We start from the raw sequence: 20630 nt of genomic DNA on the forward strand, positions 1-20630 counted from the left end.
CTCTGGAAACTGTTGGTCCATCCCTGCGGCTGTGACCACGCATCACATGCAGTTGTAGGCTTGCAGATAACAGAAGTATGCCAACAGTTTGGCAAGATTTCAGAGAACAGGACCAGGGGAAGGGGTTCCCTTTCGAGCTCAGGACTCTCAGGCTCCTGTCCATGTCACTCTTGGCACCTTCTCTGAGTTTGAGGCCTGAAGACCTTAAAAGGATTGAAGTAAATTCCTCTTTAAGCTATTTCTAGACACAGAGGAGCAGGTTAGCAGCAGTGAACCAGCTGAGAGAATAGCACGGAAACTCAGCCCAAACTCTTTTGCATAAGAATGTAATAAATTAACAAGGTGAGTAGTATCCTACTGTTTGTATTTTTGGAAAACAGTAAGGGTGATCCCAGTAAGCATGAGGAAAAGTAGGGGGAAATGGAATGACATAAGCAAGTCAAGGTAATTAGAAAACAAATCCTGCTAGAATGCAGAATAATAAGTCCCAGGAGTCCTGTTATTGAAGTACTTCAAAGTAGAAAGAGAAGAAAATGAGCAATCCCACACTGACACAGAGTAGGGAACTGTGAATCTTCATCTTTTGATTTCTACATAAAAAACCTGAGAATGAATCCTTTATTCAAAGATTTTGCCACAACTAATCCTACAATAGACATTTTTTTTCTTTTTGCTTGGCTATAAAAAATAAAAATAGAACGACTTGTTCTCATGGCTCTAAGTCCAAATTCAAACACAATTTCTTGGGTTTCTGTGAAGTGGGGTAAGGTCTCCCTTTTCTAGGAAAAAAAAGGAAAGCTCTCCTTTACCTCTCACTTTTTTTCCACCCCTCTCCTCCCACCTGTGTGCAGGATCTATATATTTAAGCTAGGTATTTAATTGGAATGTTTGTCTGCACAATGTTAGGAATAAATCCATGAGCTTTGGCAGTCATGTGAACTCAGCATTCTTCTCTAATGAGAAATTACGTAATCATTTATAGTCTGAACTGCATCTGTCATTTAAATCTGTTTGTAGTACTTCTTACCACGGACACACTCATCCTGCATATGCTTATACTGATTCACAAAAATAATAATCTCATTAATTTGTTCTCAGTATAGGAACAATGGATTCCTCAAGCCCTCAAAGCAACTCTTAAAACTGTTTGAACTTTTAAAGTGAAATATAACAACCTATAAAGAGAAGGCAGTATATGAGTCACCATTCACAAAGAATTTAATGCAGTCACTTTGAGCAGTGATCAGTATTCATGATCGCAAATTAAAAAAAGGTGTTAAACAGATAAATTTGCTCAGAAACATTAATAACTTTTAAAACTATTATGCAATGAAATAAAAAACACATTTCAGTCAGAATTGTATTTGGCTTAGACTGTGGGAAATAGAAAATCAGATCCAAACTGTTTCAGAATGTTTTTTGAAGGTTTATGCTAAAACCTGTCTTCTGAATGGCCCAAGCAACATGCAAACATGTGGTCTCAAAATATCTTTTTAAACAACTTCTCACAGATTACAGCAATATTCTAATTTATTTTCCCATCTTCTTTGCACTCTCTTATAAACTCATATATTCTCTTATACTATTTATAGTAGTAAATGATTTATAACAGACATTTTTTGTTTAAATGTTTGAAGTTTTGTATCAGATAATAATTTCTCATAAGTAGATGGACTGAAAAATCCCATCTTGCTGAATGAGCCTGTATCTAGCAGCCATTAGCTGGGACATACACAAACAGGAATATCAGCTGGTGGTTTAGTCATGTGATCTCTTCCACTGCACATACAAATATAGAACATGACCATAAAAAGTAACAGAACATGCTCTCTGCAAAGTAATTTATTGCAGTTGATGCTAGATTGGTATGCCAGCTGGAATTACCTTCCTGTCTCCTACTATTTTCACATATACAGATAATAAAGGCTGTGCACTGCAACAGATTCCAAATGAAAAAAAAACCATTATCAACAAGAAGCAAAACTCCACAAAAGCAACTTTTAGCAATCTTGACTGTTTGAAAATGTTTGTTAGTGACTCACAGCACGAATTAAAGAGCAAAATTAATTCTAGGACTTCACCATTTTCATAGAGAGAAAAAAAATACCACTTTTTGATGATACACGTTTCTCTCTTTGCTGAGCACAAAAATATCCAAGGATTATTATAGATATAGGAGCTTTCTTTTTGTTTGAATTCCTTATCCATTAGTTTGTAAGCTGCAAGAGCTGAGCTAATTTATTTTTCCAGCACATTTTCCCCTCCCTCTTTTTTTTTTTTTAAAGGCACCATGTATGACATCCCAACTTGACAGGAACTCAGTAAATCCCCTCAGTCTCCACACCGCTGTCTCTGAATGTCTGCAAAGCTACTATGCCATAATCGCAACTCGCTGGCTCATTCACAGCTTTACATTATAAAGCAAACAGTCTAGACAGCTGAATGACAGAATTACTCTCTTTTCTCTTGCATTTATAGATATGCTGTCATCTTCATTTGCTTTTCTCCACTCTGTGCATTCTGATACACTAATGATCAGCTTTCCTGTTTGGATTCCACACTGACTCCATGGCTCTAGGCTATAAATACAGAGCCAGAGCCGAGGTGACATCACAGCAATAAGGTCCCGGGGGAGCAGGGGCAGGACGCCTATTTCTTTCCTTCTCCTGGGTTAGCTGGTGATTACCAGCTTTTTCAAAATGCTTAACCAATGTGACTTTATAATAGAAAGTTTTTTCCTCACTGTGATGGAGATATAAAAAACCTAACACCTGGAACCATAACTCTCTGCAGTGGGAAAAAAAAATATTCAATTTGTACAGCATAGGCAGCCTTCAATTATTTTCACATCTGTCCATAGTATAATTGAGTGTGTCTGCACAAAAAAATATATGCAAAAAAGAGAAAAAGAATGGACAACAGTGTGTGTTTTGATGTCTATAAAAATGCGTAGCTAACAGTCTTTAAAAAAATTTAAGTAACTATAACTAGACTGGGTTTATAACTAGACTGGCTCTCACTGATAAAAAGAAACTTTCGTCTGTAATATTCCTGGTATTTTAACTTTGGAATGATGTGTACACACATATCATGTGGCATTTTCACTGTGCTAAAGGATAGTTAAATGATAGAAGTGTACTTTCTTGCCTTCAACAAACTGCAGAAATCTATGCAAGCCTGATAATGTACTACTAAGACATATGGATGGCCAGCTCTGGTGATGTTTATGACAAGGTTTTTATTATTTATTGCTTTTCTTAATGCTTCTGTAACCATCATTCTAGATTGCTGGAGAATCTTTTTTTATCTCTACTCTTTCTTTGTTGTTTGTTTTTTTAGCATGTTTAGTTGACATTATAAAATAAAAAATTCTAAACTTTACACTTGAAAAATCTCAGACTTGACCTCTGACCTCATGAGGTCAGAAAGTTGTAAGGGTAGGAGTAGGGAGAAGCCATTGCTATTCTCACTGGAAAAGCAGAGAAAATCCTACTGATAGCACATCAGTACAGGAGGCCAAACCAGGACCCACAGCTTATTCTTGTACCAGAGCTGGGACAATCCCAACACTTCAGAACATTGCATTACATTACGGGCCATCAGAAACTGGTCACTGGGGAATATTTTACCTATGAACATGTAGAATTTTGTGGGCCACTGGGTGCAATTGTATTCACAGCCAATACAAATGACTGCTCAAGGCCTGTACCAATGGGAATTTTTGCTGTTCTGTGTGAGCCATGACCCACTTTTACTCCCTGAGATCAGGGACAGCTGGAAAAACAACTGCTCCTTTCTTTCTTGGAACTCTGAAGTCTACCCTTGAATATCTATGGGCTTGCTTTTTTTTTTTCTTTTCCTTAAGTACCCTTGCCATTAAAACATACTGATTAGAAAAACTTCTAATTTGTGTCTCTAAGAACAATAGTGACAGCAAAATTTCAATAAATTATACCATGTGCAGAGAGTTCTGATTTGCAAAAAAGGATTATAATGCACTTTGGAGCAGGGAACTAGTGGAAAAAGGCAGAACTGAAGGCCATGATGAGACAGGGCAAGGGAAGACTTCATTTTCTGCATACTCCAAGGGGGAAGGTTCAATGGTGGTTCCACAGAAGAGCTAATCAATTGCTACTCCCAGGAATGATAAAGTGCTATTGGCCTTGAGCCTTCTAGAAACTACAAATGAGATTCATAACAACTCCACAGCTTCTCTGAACTTTCTAGTGAGAGGAGGATTTAAACAGTTGCCACTGAAGCAAGTATATAAATCAACTTGATAAAAGTTTATTTTTCATTTTCTTGACAAAATGCTTTCCCCTTCCTCTCAGAATTGGCCTAACCTGGACCTCAGTTTGGGGAATACTGAGTGCATGGGCTAATACTGGTTTTTCTCTCACTAGCTTATACCCAACTTCAATGTGTACCACGCAGCATCCATGGGGGGCTGGCAAATAGCAATTCTATTCCATGGCGTTTCCAGCTTCCAGAAAAAGACTGATCCCACTTACAAATGTAAAGTGAACTCCTCCTTTGCTTTCTTCAATGATCTTATACGAATTAGTACAGAAAAGGTTCTTAACCCAGGACCATGGCTTTCTGATTATTACAGCACCATGCTTATAAAAGTGAAAGCAAGCCCCCAAGTGCACTGTATAAATAAAGGAACAGACAAAGCAAATGCAGGATCAATAACATATGGCAACACAGACTTTTTTATGCACTGCCTCTTGAAGCTCCAGGTCACTTTCCTTACCTCTTGAGGCTCTTGACATTGAGATGCTAACAGCAAGAAAGATCTCTGCGCTTGGAAAGCAGCACGTACCATCTCTGCCTGTAACAAAAGGAGGAATATAAATTAAACTTCAGCCTGTAACCTCCAGTGCCTCTTCGTGGCAGCTGAAAGTCAAGTGTGACAGCTCAAATCTTCCTTGCTGCTTCTCATCTAAATCACAGCAACACTGACTGGAAGAAATGTAATAAAGTACTAGCTTAGCTATAATTTTTTTTTTTTTTTTTTACACCTAAGTCTAAATTCCCTATCTTCTTCAGACAGGAAATAAAATGAGTTGATAAGCAGGCTTTTAGTTATAATTCCTACTTTTAGTCACAGGAGGACTTAATTTTAACACTTCAGAGTACGTCTAGGCATTTTAATGGTGATGCTTATACCCAAGTGCATAGCAAGAACTTATTACCACTGGGAACAGCAATCTGCAAGCTTTGTGTTGAACTGCAGCTTAGGCTGTGGTGATGCTCAGGATAAGGTGAGCTTGGCACATTTGCTGAGGGACTGTGCTGTAATTCATTCCTTGCCTGTGATCTGTGGGCACACTTGATGGCCATGAGACATAGTGGCTGAAGGTTTTTGGGCAATTTTCCATTCACAGAACTCCAGCATTTGGGTTAAAGCTGACCTGACACGATGCTTTTGTGTCACCAGTTTGGATGGGTGATAAATCTCTCCACTGATGGGTGTTTACTAATGTTCAAATTTCTGGGTTTTTTTTTCATTTATTTGAACTCTATGCATTTTCTATATATTCTTATTGATATACATTGATTTGAATGGGTATTCCAGTATCACCTCTACCTCATCCAGGTGGAGGAGTAGTGACTAGGAAAAAGCATTACTGGCATAGAAAATAATTATTCATAACTAGAATATATTGCTAAATACAAACCAAGCCAAACCAAATGCTGCTAAGTTAACCTAATATAAATAGGTACATTTATAATCACTTTGTGGAAGGGTGGGGAAGTGCACGCCGTTTTTCCTTGGGGTTTTTTCAATCTAAAGAGACAACAAGGTAATTATATATACAGACCCATGTGGATGCAACTTAAAATACATAAAAGTCAGGAAATTTGATGTTGTAGCAAAGTAAAACAGCCAAATTGTGTTTATTCGTCTTAAAATGTGATGGCATGAATAAAACATAGGTTGTTAGGATGAAAGTCACTGCAAGGAAGATGGTAAAAGAGACCCAGCTTGGACAGTATTTGGGGAGAAAGGGATAATATGGTCTGACAGGCTGAGATTTGGAAGGGTATAATCATCTCTATAAATAGATAAAGAAATAAATAATAAGGGAAACCTAAATTTTCCAGCCAGAGACATAAATACCATCAATAATAGCAAGGTTTAGATATTCTTAGACATTTCAGATGACTTTTTTTTTTGGTACACAAATTCATAAAACAACAACATGTGGGTTATTTTAAGCTTAGGGGGGTTTTTGTGTGTGAGGAGAATCTTGTAAAACAGCTGAGAAAAACTGATATTCCTGAGGAGGAAGCAATTATGAATGAATTCAGTGCTTTTAAATTGCAAGATGGATAAAAATAAATCTGTAACTAAGGCTTGGTATAAGGCAAACTTTTAGAAAATAGAAAAATCAATGAAAAATTATGATTGGTCTGAGGAACTTAATGATGTGAATGCAGGAAAGGATGGATTCACATTGAGAATGGAAATAATCTGTGTGCACTGGGCAGGAGAGAAAAATTGTAGGAAAGGGTTAGAGTCTCTAAATGAACAAATAATGAAAGCAATATAATAAGAATAGGTACAAAACCCTCACAGAGTGAGAGGAAGCCCGGATTATCAAGCAGAACTTCTTTTCAGGCACTGTAACACATACAGCAAAGGAATGATGCATAAAGGCTTTTTTGAATTGTACCTTACATGGGAAAGTAAAACAAAGACATATTTTTTAGCTACTGGAACAATAAAGAATAATGAAGAACAATAAAGAGCAATGAAGTGAAGCCCTGACACTGCTCTGAAGGGCAAGCTTGGTATGTCTACATTATTTTTGATGTATAGATTATCTGTTGCTGAATAACATGCTCTTCCCCAATTTCAAGGAAGTCGATGAACATAAAGATATTGAAAGGTTAGCTAAGGAGAATGATGGCAAATCAATGGGAATTGCATTATTTGAAAGGGAAGTCAAATATCCGCAGCTCAGTGACAGAATCATTGGGTCCAGATTATCTTTTTTCCAGACTACTGAAGACACAGGCAAATGGAAGTACAACTAGAAAAGATGTTAAATATATATTATTTGGAGACAGTACTACGTGTCAGAAATATGCAATGGTGGATTGGGCAAATATGCCCAGGAAGAGGGAGGGAAGTTATGTCAAGTGATATCATGACTGTTGACTTCAGCACCATGAACATTTAAACCAGATTTGAAACAAGTGATTAAAACACATGGAAATGAAAAGCAGGAGAAAATTACAATGGGATTACCTATGGTTGAAATCATTACTTTACTTTTTACACAAAGATAATGTGTCAAATCTAGTATATCTGGGTGTCATATAAAATGCTTATTGTGAGTCCTCATGGAAAACTCATACTTTGAGTGGAAATGACACAAATTAATATTGAAATTCTTCAGTTGGATAAGAAGCTTGATAAGCAGAGGCAATAATAAGGTACTTGAGAGGAGGAAAGTTGCTAGTTGTGTTTCTCAGGGATTAGTTTTAGGAGCAATCAATATGTTTCTTAGTGTCATAAGAGCAAGAATTAGGTGTGCACTCATAATATTCTTGGGCAACCCAAGGTTAGGAGGTTTTAACACAGTCAAGAAGGACTCACTCATCACTTAAGAAGAGTAAGACAATTTTGTTGGCACAGATAATATGAACTGGATAAAATGTAGCAATCCTCCCTGGTGTCTCTTTAAAACAATGCATAGTTCTCGGTGTAAATATGGAATTAAATTTAATTCCATGATTAAATGGAAATGCTGAAGACTGGAATAGACAAGTATAAAAGCCAGGAAGGCGGCTTTGTGAAAAGAATGTATGCAGTTCTACAGAGGATGTGGCAAAGTATTTTTAGTAGATCTACAGAAGTGTTAGTATCATTAGAGAGAATCTCCTCTGGCATTCCGTGCACAGAATTAACAGTCACCTGTGTTAAAAAAAAAAAGATGACTTTAAATCAGAGTTGATGCTGAGACAAGCTACGTGGATTTTTAAAGCAATGAATATCTGTCACACAAAGATAAAATTTAATTTTCACTTATTTTTCTTAGCAAGAAAGTGACTGAGGAATATGACAATTCTTTCTCATAGACAATGAAAATAGCAGAGAATTAAGAAAATGGTAGTATCAGCACATAATCAAAGGTCTGAAAACTGGGCCATGAGTAAATGTGGTCTCAAATTTATAAAATTTCCAACAATGCAAAAAATGAAGTTCAGAAGGGATCTTTCCAATTCCTCCAAAGAGGCAGCATTATTTTAAGACAGAGCTTTAAATGCTGATCAAACAGATCATAAACATGAGGAAAGAGTCCTTAAATATAGAAAGTTAAGATTATTTATTGAGTTCTTGAACACATACTGAGCTGTAACATCAATGAGGTTTGAAAAATGTGTCTGTCTGGCAGTTTGTCTACACTGCATTAAATACACACTTTTGGGATCCCAGTGGTCACTATGGAGGCTGAAGAGGATTTTTTGATCCACTCTGAGAACAAAGTAACAATTGGTTTCTTGTTTCATTGTTCATTTCTTTTTATGAAGCACTGGAATTTGGTCAGAGCTGGAGACAGACCATTGGATGATACACACTGATGTTTCTAAAAGCCTGACATTCCTTGACTATGCCTCATATGTGTGTGAAAACTATTGTTGGATGTGGAATCAGGATTCACTTCTCCTCTAGAACTGTATTACTTCTCCTTTTCTAGTGCAGAATGTGGCCAAGGCCACTTTCTCAAAACGTCTGGGAACTGTCTTTAAGAAATCTTGAGTGCACACAAGCCATAGGTAACACTCTTTTGAGTTACCTGTGCTACATTTAAATGGTGGCTTCTTGCATTTTTTTATTATCCAAACTTTATTACAAGATGTTTGAAACATTCAGTTGTCAGTAGACTATACATCGATTGCAAGGCTTGTGCTATGTGCCCAAAATGTATCCACTCCCAAAAGCTTTTAACTGTGTAGGGATCAGAGCAGCCAGATCTCTCACCTCTGAATGTAAATCTTAATAAAATGATCATGCTAACATAGTATTTGCATTTTACCAGAAGAATTTTATAAGCATTCTGCCACAGTGACTTCCTTCTTTCTGCAACAGCATTAAAAACAGCTTTCAAGTTTTACTGCTTCTAAGCATGCCGTACTTTTTTCCCTGCATCCCTTCAAAGCAACAGAAGAGCTTCCTCTCATTAAGAATGCATTAGTTCAGTCTATCACCATTCCATTTCTTTCTTGTAGTCTTTCAAACATGACACTTCATTGCTACCTCCTTGTGCTTCGCAGCCAGGCTGTGTAACTAAGCAGGCAGCACTACAATTTTGGAGGGAGGTGACTCTTTCATGAGACACCCCCCACAAAACCAGCAAAGAGTAATGAGTGAAAACACACCAGAGGGGATCTGTGTGTTTCTCAACAGCTTGTGTGGCTCAGACAAAAGACTGCCACAGAACAAATCAGCTGAAACTCTTCCAGTTACATTCAATTATAGTAATGAAGCTTGAGTGCCAAAAATAGTATAGGAATCGTGAGTAAATTTATCAGAGTAGAGTACACCATCAATTTGCACACATCTATCTGCAGACAAAAATGGACATGTTTTGGAGCAACAGAAAATTGACACCTGAAAACTTTGGGTAATCCTTTTGGCATTCCTGGGATTACATACAGACACATCAGTCATCAGACAGATTCCTCAGATGAGGTGCATATTCTGAAAGAAGCAAATTCCTCAAAGCATTTCCTACTGTGCTTTTAGCAATTTGTTCGAGAGGCTGGGAGGAGACCGCTGTGACTTTGGATCTGAATTCCAGGACCATGTGGCATTCCATGCACCACCCCAATTTCCCCACTGGTAAAGTGGGGAGTAACACATCTTAATCCTTCACCTTCACCTCAGGTCTGTTTGACAGCTGACTCAGGTGACTGATATGGCTGGAAGAGCTGAAGTTTGGCATGTGTGCCATGACAGGCCGGTTCCATCCTGTGGAAACCTGTGGTTGAGTACAACGAGTGATCTCTCTGTCGCCACTGCAGTAACAGCAAGGACTCACCTCCTCTCAGTTAAGCCTGCAGAGGTTAATGGAGGAATCATATGTATTTAGAAATAATCTTTAAAATAGCAACTGGTTTAACCTTCTCTGTCATAACATAATGCCAAACTCTGGTATTTGTCAGAAGCCACTGCTTGAAAAATTGCCAGAGGCTCTGTGAGAGATGTCTGATGAAGACAATGCTGCTGACCTGTTTGAAGAAGCATGAGTACAAATTCCACTCAAACGTGCACTGTTTCAAACTGAGTAGATGCAGATGCACTGGACCTGAAGCTCGAATTTCCAGTTTGCTTTGCTGAGGTTCAGCTCTCCAGAGCACATGTGGGTTCAGGATCTGCCTCTTTCCCATTTTAAATGTTCTGTTCAATCTAAGTTGACCTTTACTATGGTATCCAAGTACCAATAAAGATAAATATTATTTATGTGCCAAACAAGCTACAAGAAGAAACAGGCACATGCACTGAGATCTCAAGTTACATGTAAATTCACTAGTTGAAAAAAACCCCAACTAAATAGAAACAAGAGAAACAAACATAAGATTTCCTAATGAAATTTTAGTCAAGAAAATTACCCTACTGACCTTATAATATTGAATTTGTCAAATGTCATTGTATTTAATACCGTATTTCCTCAAAATCACAGCATTTAAAAGCACAGTGTAAATATCAAAATCCACTGGACTTTTATTGTTGGAGAATATTACACATCTGCTTATATATACATGCTAACATTAACAGAGATAATTAGCAAACCAAAATACAGTTCTAGATAGTAAAGAGGACACAAGGGAAAAATGGGATTTAGTGGTCCTGAGTTAAAAATGTAGTTTCTGCAGAAATAATTATGGGTCCTTTGTATCTAGCAAAAGACACAGTGACTGACTGTAGTTTTCATTTCAGCAAATGAAAACTACAGATGAAGCTTCACTGACCCTAGCCTTTCTCTAAGAGGGACAGCACTACCAGAGGAAGAGACACTGTTTGTCTTTTACATTTTGCTTTCAAAAGCCTCTTCAAAGAGAAGTGGTGAAGTGGCTGCTGGCTTCAAGGGAGAGAAAAGAAATGGAAAAAGAACAGAGTTTAAGTAAAAATGGGGCTGCTATAGAAACCATCCAGGCTAGTGAAAGAGACAGTATTTATTTTGAACAGCTAATTGGCTGATAGGGATTTTTAAAAACTGGACCAAGCCTTAAAGAGTCACTGAGTCACTGGCAGCTCTCCAAACGGAGCACTTTTTACTCTGGAAAATGAAAAGTAAAAAAGAAAAAACTTGTCACCTTTCTCTCACTGGTCCATGCAGAAAACAGGGTTGAAATTCAAAGGTTCAAGTCAAAATTGAAGCCAGTGGGAGATTTGCCATTGGTTTTCACAGAACCAGTCACCACCCAAGATATTTTCTTTTCTACTTTCAGACAGATACATTGGCTACCACCAATTAGCTGTCCCCTATACTGAGGTTTTTTAGTGGTTTTCAGCCTTTATGGCTATGTCTATATTAGGGAATTTTAGTTAAAATTTCTCAGCATTGCTACTGCCTGTACAGTACCAATCAGTGCTATCAATTGTATCAGTGCTGGTCTCTCTGCATGTTTATATCTGCCAGTGTCTTAAACACTGCATCCTGTAACTGTGCACAGTATTACTTGTTTCAGAGTAGCATCCGTATCTCAGTTCATTAACTTTCATTTTTAGTAAGCTTCACTGTGACTTAAACCACTCAGAGTTCTTACTTCTGGTGGAGTTCGAACCACACCATTCTTTAAGAACTCTCAGCGCTAATTAATGATTTAAGATGGATGGAATCCTTTGGGGTAGATTGTTGCTACCATTTTTTTTCTCCATTTGAAACAGGAACTGTACAGATGAACTGGAGGAAAGGGATACTTAAAAGCACAACAGTTGTTTTTGCATTAATTTAATATTATTGCCTTGGGTAAAGAATATACATGTTCAGCACTGTTTGCACCAATAAAGTCTGCCACAGTGTTCCAGAATTTCCTCTAAACTCTCTCAGTTTTGAATGACATGTGGTTTTCTGATTGATTTCAAGGGACTGTTAAGTTTAAAACATAATGAATACTATTTAAATGTCAGCTTTGTTAATTAATTATTATTAAAATTAGTAGCAGAAACAGTCAATTATTATGTTCATCTGTCACTGCTTCAAAGAGATATAAATATTTTGCTTTAGGGCCACTGCAGCTACTTATTACTGCCAAGTGAAGCAATAGGAGATCATATTCTCCAAAAACGCCTCAAATAACCTTCACCACCCATAACAGAGGAAGAGCAAGGCCAGACCAAAGCTATTGACTAGCTGATGCTCTCCTAAAGCTCAGGCTGCTTTTTTTTCTTCCGGATTAACAAATTCTTCATTAATCTCTTTGACAATAGCCAAAAATCTATGAGTCTTTTGACCTCTGTTCATTTCAACTTTTACACAGAAGTTCCAAAAACAGATGTGGTGTACTGATAGTTAGGGCTTCCAGAAAATTTAGCATAAAAAAAAATACTGAGAATTGTGTATAAAAATAAGAAGTCCACTCATTACTCAAGATGTGGTTTATTTTCAGACTAAATTGTTGGTGGCTTTACAACACCTTTCTTTTCTGAGCAGGTTTGAAAGTGTTCAAGAATTCAAGTTTGCCATTTCCATTGCAGACTTCTGCAAAGTGCCAAGTCACCTGATGGAGATTTCCTGCCATCTCACTGCACAGCACACAGCCATGGATCTACATTTAAAGCCTCCACATCAGTGGAGTAGTGGGCAGTAAAGGGTGCTATTGCCACATTGCAGCACCTGATCATCTAGATGTAAGCACCTGGTCCCTGGTGCTTCTCTATAGACCAGACACAGCCACAAAATTGTTTGTCAGCTGTGCAGGATTTGTGCTGTCATTTTCTGCCTCTGTAATATGTCATTAGTGATCACCATAGAAACAAACAGATAAAAAGAGCCAAACATTTTAAAAACAAGCATAAAACCACCATAGGAACAAATGGCTTCTCTTCATCACTAAAATACCAGGCAACCATTGTTGTCTGGAGTTTCTAATAACCAAAGACTGTCAATACTGTATTTTATGAGTGTTAGGGTAAGAGTAACAGCAATCAGTGATAAGCAGGGATTTGACCTGTCTCTATTTTGTTAAATAACCCAGGACTCCTAAGGTAAAAGGCTTTTCCAGGGGCAATACATTTAAGTAAAAACATGACATGAATATTCTTTGTATCACATACCAAAGATTATGCCATGACAAAATGATTTTTTTTTTTTTTGGTAATCTGTATTAGGGAGAGTAGACAAAAAGCTAAAAGAAAGCTAAAACAAAAAGAAAGCACCCCAACCTGCACAGGGTAGAAGTTGTCCACAGTCTTCTTGAGAGAACTCTTACAGCTCTTCATCCTGACTAGCCTACATAAACAAGCAGGTTTCTCCGAGAGTGATGGCAAAGGGAAACCAGCTCAGTTCAGGATTTCACTGAAGAACAGGAAGTGGGGTACATTAAAGTTTCACAGTCCTTTGAAGCCTCTGGTTTCTCCTGTTACCTGAAGCTACACTATGCATCTCTGAAAAAGGGCATTACTTCTTTAAATACTACTTTCTTTAAAAAAACAGAAACTACATACAATGCACTGAAGTAATGAAGTCTAAACATTGTTATTACCAAGATACACAGTTTTTGAAATTCAGGTGCCTTTTTCCTTTCCCATGAACATCTGAGCTAAGAGTTCTTTGGAGGACCTGGTTGCCAGCGTTGAGGAACTATTTGTGGAAAGACCTCTTGTCCCTGAGGAAAAGCAAACCTACATTTCCTCCATGGAACACATCTTGTAAGCCAGCACATCAGAGAGCCACAGAGATTTCGGGGCCTGCAGGTCTCATTGTGATCTGCACAAACATGCTTTTGCTGTGCTGGTTGCAGGCACTCTGGTTATTTCTCTGCTGGGCTGCTTTGCCCCTGAGGCTGCTGCTAAGCACCCCCACTCTCTGCCACCAGCTATTCTGTCAGAAGCCCTTCTCAGTGAAGGTCCAAATCCATACAAAGGAAATTTCAGAAGACTTTAAAATTTCACAGACCTTAGATGTGTCCCTGATTTAACAAATACAAATTCCAGAAAGTTCAGATGCTTCTCTCTGTAAATTAAAAAGGTTACAGCACTTCTTGAAGTTTTACTTCATAAATATTCTTTTAGCAGTTATCACTGAGCAACTTTCTGAAGAACTGATTTCTTGACTTTCTCTGTCTGACAAGTCGCCTGACAAAGACTGAAGACCCACTGATATCTAAGAAATTGTACTACCTTTAGAGAGAAAACTTGGACAAAAAGGTTCTTATACGGAAAATACTTTTTTGTATGTCCTGCCTCTCATGCACTTCAAGACAACTGGTAACATTGCCACCTCACTCTGCTAGTAGTCCCACTGAGCTCTCTGAAAGCAACTCAAAGGCTAAAAGTGCCAGAACTTGTCTCCTGTAAACTCACTTCTACTTTCATCACCCTGAAAGAATCCCAGGCGCCCAACCAAAATTTGCTAACGTGGAAGTCAGTTCAAAGCTTAAAGCTCAGACATCTATAATAGTACTTCTTCCCACCTGAATAATATTTTCCTTTTCAGAGGAAATAACAATAACAGTAACAATAAATAACAATATACACTGAGATGGAGCCTCAGCCTCTCTGAAAGGCAAGGATGTGATTGAAAAGCAGATCTGAACTAAAGTGTTTTTTTAAACAGAACATGTATTAAAGCAACAATAAAGAAATAATTCAGCCTCAAAGTTCTACATAAAGATGCTTAATGAATCTTTTTACTGTATCTCTGGGATAAGCCACATAATTAAACTTATGAAACTCTGCATCAATACTTAAACTGCTTTGCAGTGCAGATTAATTGTGGAAATACATAGTCCCATTTATGGGTGTCAGTAGACTAAAAAGAAGTTAGCAGTGACAGTGACATGGTTTAATCTATCCTAATGGACTCTTCAACATTCAGAAATGTGACCATATTGATCATGCAATTCATACTGGATAAAAAGAAGCAATGCACGTTTGTGGCCACATTATACCCTCATCACTCCTGACAGCACTCCCAGCTTATTTAAAACAACATTCAAACCACACACTGGTTTCCCTTGTGGCTTAATTCTCATTATTCACTGAACTCCTTTTTACTAGAAACTGACTGAAGAGCCAGATTCTGAGCTCATTGTTTGGTTTTTTGCTGACGACAATGAACAGCCTTCTCAGTTTCCAAGCCCAGCATTGCTGTACACTCAAAACAGTTGCAACCAGCTAGCAAAATAAAAGCAGGTCAGGGATGGGGAGGCAGATGAGTGAAAAAGTGTACACGTGCTCTTCAGAAAGAATGAGACTGAAAATTAATAAAAGACTTACTCATAGCCTGTAGCAACAAATGACATCATTCAAGCATGTGTCCCAAAACAGAAAAAGAAATGGGGGGAAAAAAGCATTAATGGATGTGTATTTCTCAGATTGAAACAAATGGGTTTGAATTACATTACTACTCCAACTCATAACCTTCAGCAGAGAAATAAGAACTGTAAGCACCAGTAAAAAGAATTTTCAGTCACAAGAGAGTCATGCTGATGACAATAGCAAGGATGCTGTCTTCGTTTTTCTGATGGATCAAGAAAGTGTAACTTGGCAGTGAGTCACTAGAAATTACTGCTGTGAGAACCACACACCTCACAGCAGTTGTGATGCTGAGTCCCTGACATGACTGTTACCTATATGCTCTCTAGATCCTAGACTGCTTTGAAACAGAGAAAAGTAATCACCAAGGTTTCCTCATGGAGCCTGGCTCTGTGCCAACTCCATATATCCAAGCCTCCCTAATAAGTTTTCTCCTGACTTTACACCAGCAAGTGTCCTAGGCAATGGCTTTGCAACAGGCTTGTGGAGACACACTCACACTGTATTTGTGGCTGTGAATGTAGGTGGTTCACACTCTAAAGCCATCTGTAATTTAGCTCGCTCTTTTAGCCATGTTATTTTATCACCTTATGATTTCTGGTTAAGCTGACGCAGTGGTTTTCAACTTGTGGAACTCTTATGCTTCTAGTCTGTACACTGCTTCTCCTGGAAAACCACCAAGAAAAACTGGTTTCCTGCCAGTTGACTCAAATATTCTCTTAAAGGGCTCCAAAGAAAAAAATTTATATGGATAGCAAAGTTAGCATGAGCTACAGCATATGATCAGTTCTGACTTTGACTTCAAATGGTCAAAAAGGCAATGTATGCCTTGATTAATTGCTCCATTCATTAAGTAAATTGATTGGTAAAACATGGACATTATATATTTAGTCTAAACACTGAATATTATTCTGAATTCATCTGGTCAATTAAAGAACCTTCCATGATCAGATTTTTTTCATAAGAGCAACTTATCTAACATTTTCTTGGGCAAACATGATGGATTTTTCTTTGTTTTCACACTGCATATAAAGTTTCCCACTCAAATCATTCTGATACCTTCTTCTAGCATCCTTGGGACATGAGAAAATCCCATTGTACTGAGTAACCATATACAAATAAAGTCCTTTTTAGGGTACAATGGTTTTAGACTTTGGTCTAAAATGGTCTGTAATGGTTCCTGATCAACAGCACTAATTTGAAATCAATTGCTTATGGATTAAGTCAGGAGCTACTCATGCAAAAAAAAACCCTGAAAACAGGTTATGAATAACTCTTGACAGCCTTGAGTGTTTGTGTTTCCGATTTCTTGTGTTTCTGATTTCTTATGTTTCTGACTAAATGTCATATGGAATGTTCTCATTATATATTCCCACCACTGTCCCCCTTGAATTTACAGGTGCATGTTTCTTGTGCCAGCAATACACAACTAAAAGCCCACTATTGACCACCATGGCATTTATTTTTCAATACTTGTTTGACTTTTATATCTTCCTTGCCTTTTTAAATAATAAAAAACCAAACAAGTGGTATTTACTGCAATGTCAGTGTCAAGAAACTAACAGCCTGATCCAGTTCCCATGAAAACTGTTGGAAAAACTCACACTCTTTCAGGAGGTGGTGTTCTAGACTTGGAATGGACAGGTCCTTCATTCTCAGGAGCCATCTTTATTCCCAACCAGGTGTCTTACAGTCCAACAGGTACAAGCATGTCTGCATACCACTGCACCCGCCTGAACAAATCCTGCTTGTTTTGAAAGCCAGGTTCAATCCCTAGGCCATATGGGAAGTTGTCCTTTAGAACAGAGCAATCAAAAGTTGTAGAACTCCTAGAAATGTCACGTTTTTTCTAGACTAACCTCTAAATTAGCCTCTCGGCTAGACTGCATATATTGCATTTCCATCTTTCTTCTCCTATTAAAGTTAATGTTCTTTAGTGTTCATTTTATGAAGTATCTTGTAGTACATATATAGGGTGAGAAACACAGCTGAATTAACATTACAAAATCAACTTTGAACACTGACAGATTTCCAAGGCTGATGATTTTATTTTATTTTCCCTTTTGGTGGACAGCACTACCATTTTCTACACTCTAAGACTCTTTCTCTCAGTTGAGTGCAATTTGTATGCTGTCAAAAATATCTGTCTTTTTTATTCTTTTTTTAACGTACTCCATTTTCCCCAGTCCTGCACTAACACCTTGGTTTGGTGTTTATTCCGTGTAGCAGAAAATACCTCTCACAGAACTGCAAAGGCAGCCTGACAGCAAGCTTCTCTTTGGGCATGTTGACATCATCCTCTTCTCTGAGCTCTAATTCAACTTTCAACACAATGCCTAAAACCACACAGCCTCTGAGCACAAAAGATGAACACGAGAGTACACTTGTGCATTCTGTTGCCCTGTAAGCAAATTGCCTTGTGAATGAGGAATCAGTCAAATAATGGGTTTGATAGTCTGCATTTAGATTAGCTAAGATAAAGCGCAGAAGTGGGGGTTTTTTTGGTGTATCACAGACAGCAGCACATCAGGCTCAAAGTTCAGGGCTATGAACATCATTGACTCCGTCTTCAGTATCTCTCACATGAAAAGACAACATGCAGCTATTTCATGTGTCATAACTACTCCATTGAAAAAAAAGAGGAAGGTAGGATTTTTCAACTGCACTGATAGTCCAAACAGAGTGGCACTTTGCAAAGTGCATATATATCTCATAAAACATATCTCCTGCTTTCAGCTCTCTCAGTTTCTATTTACATGGACTTTACTAGGAAGAAGAGAAGCATGTCACGGCTTTCATGTAATAGAGAAAGAAATTCTCTGGGTACATGCATATGACATTTGTGGGGTGCACACTGCTTTCTCTGCTCACCATGATAAGAAACAAGTGCATGTACACAGAGAACTGCAAATTGGATAATGTGCTGTGAATTACTTTTCGGTGCTAAACTTGTTCAGGCAGCCATACATGTAATGGATTGCATCCAAACTCTCTTCCAATAAGGAGCAACTGAACCACCTACCACTTCATTTCTGAATGCTCCAAGCTCTTTGAGCTTTTGTTTTGAGCTCTGCATTTCAGCAGCTGGAAGTTGATTGAAGAAAGGAGGGAAAAGACATCCATATTTTTATAGTTTTTCATTCCAAGATAAATAGCTTGGATGAGAGAAGAGGGAACATAAATGAATCACACAGACAATCTGTTCTTTCAACTGGTGGAGTTGGGAGGTTAAAAGATTTTTACAAATAAACATTTTTAAAAGGCAAGTATTAGCTTTTGTGTTTGACAGAAGGCTGCAATTATGCTCTGCTCTGTACCACATAAAATACTAAAATATGGAAATGTGAGGTTATCTGTCCTTCTCTTTTAGAACCAGTACATTCTCTTCCTATCATGATGTCTCATCTGGTACATTACTCAAATTCAAGCCAAAGTATTCCACCACTTGAGATAGCACATAAACAAAAATAATGTGAAGAAATTAGTAATAAACTCATGACAAAAACCTGCTTCTTGGCCTTCTAAAGTCTTGGTTTCTTTGCTTTGCCAAGGTGAAGAGCTCATCAAACCTGCTTGAACCCAGCTTCACTGGGACACAATCTAAAGGTAGACTATGCCTTCCACAAGCAGCTCTTTGTTATCTTGACACATTTTCTGCAGTGCTGGATTCATAGCCTATGCTGTAGAGTCACAATCTGTTTTATACCGATTTTGAATTTCCCTCATTCTGACAGAAGGATAGTTTTTGGTGTTGGCATATATGGTGAGTCAGCTTCAGGGCTGTTACAACCTGTAATGGTTGGTGACAGCCTCCAAGACACTGGTATGTCAGGCCAAAGACAGCTGGTTGGTAGCAGTCCTGGCCACATTTCACTCTTTCACTGACTTCACACACTCTACAGTTATGATATGGACAGCAGAAAGCAGTTTCATGAAATCTGTGCCTGTAGGGGACTTTGCATTTCATAGAAATATCCATATAATCACCAGATCTTTATTCCACAGTGACAGAATAGGGAAAAGGTCTTATCTTAGCTGTTCAGGGTAATTTGTTTTAAATAGAGTATGTAAAAGCCTAACCATTCTCCCTGTCTTTTAAAAAAGTGGTTCATTTCTTCAGTGCAGTTGACCTCAGAGATCCACCACCATATGCCCTGTAATTTGAATGAGAAATATCTTGCTCTTAAGATTGAGCCTAAGCAGGACTCTGATAAACTAATCTTTGTAAAGCCCACTGCGCTGCTGTGTTCAAGAGAGCCAGAAGCTAGCTATTAGTTCTTTTTGTGGTTGGTTTGTTTTGTTCTCTTTCAACAGACTTTTTAGAGTACGGCATGCTGGAAAAATAGGAACAAGGGTCCCCAACAGATAGCAGTTGTGTCTGAATTCTTCCTTTTGCCAGGCACACAAACCACACAACCGTTACAGCCATCAGCACAAAACACATCATGTTAAATCCCTCATTTTTTTAGCACAATATGAAGTCTCTCTTTCTCTCATATTACCATTCTGGTCTGTCAGGTATGTGAGGTTTTTCAAGGCAACAGGTGTTTTTTGAAATAAAATACAACCTTCCCTTCAGCTCATTATGTGAAAGAGACAGCAGCTGCAAGTATAATGCTGAGGACACATGGTCTATAAGACACCCAGAAGAAAAATACTCCTTGTTCCACTTGTTAAGGTAAAGCACAGATGTTGCTTCAGTGATAAGCATGAGCATAAGGCAACCACAGTCTGCTCCACGTTGTAAGCGCAGAATCTAAGATTTCAGAATATTTAGTAGGCTGCAATGAGAATCACCGGTTTCTTTATGTAAAGAAAGCTAATGCAATGTCTAAGCTCATAGCACTAACAAATACTCCATATCACAGCTTGCATTACACTATCATCAACAATATGCTAGGGACTGTCCACAGACTTGGCTAACAAATTATTAATAATCTTTTATATGGACTCAATTATGAGTAAGAAATACTGACAAATGCATAAATTAATACACTTACTGATTTAATGATTTAAACATTTACAGATAGTGTATATTAAAAAGGGTTTAGCAATTTAGAATGTTTAATGTAATCCCTTTCCCTGATTAGTATTGGAAGACTATTTTTGTATCACTCAGATCTAAACTGTT

At 37.9% G+C, this 20630-nt stretch overlaps 1 protein-coding gene across 5 annotated transcripts in view; it reads right to left on the reverse strand.

Annotated features, from left to right (window-relative positions):
* CAP2 (cyclase associated actin cytoskeleton regulatory protein 2) overlaps positions 1–20630 on the reverse strand; it is a 67359-nt gene that overhangs the window by 29673 nt on the left and 17056 nt on the right. For all 5 annotated transcript variants that reach the window (XM_041475364.1, XM_041475369.1, XM_041475365.1 and 2 more), the window contains one exon: positions 4757–4834. In XM_041475364.1, the coding sequence (XP_041331298.1) occupies positions 4757–4834 (78 nt within the window). The remainder of the gene's footprint in view (positions 1–4756; positions 4835–20630) is intronic.

Source organism: Pyrgilauda ruficollis, unplaced genomic scaffold (assembly GCF_017590135.1).
Source record: "Pyrgilauda ruficollis isolate IOZ18807 unplaced genomic scaffold, ASM1759013v1 scaffold35, whole genome shotgun sequence".
Classification (NCBI taxonomy): Eukaryota; Metazoa; Chordata; class Aves; order Passeriformes; family Passeridae; genus Pyrgilauda; species Pyrgilauda ruficollis.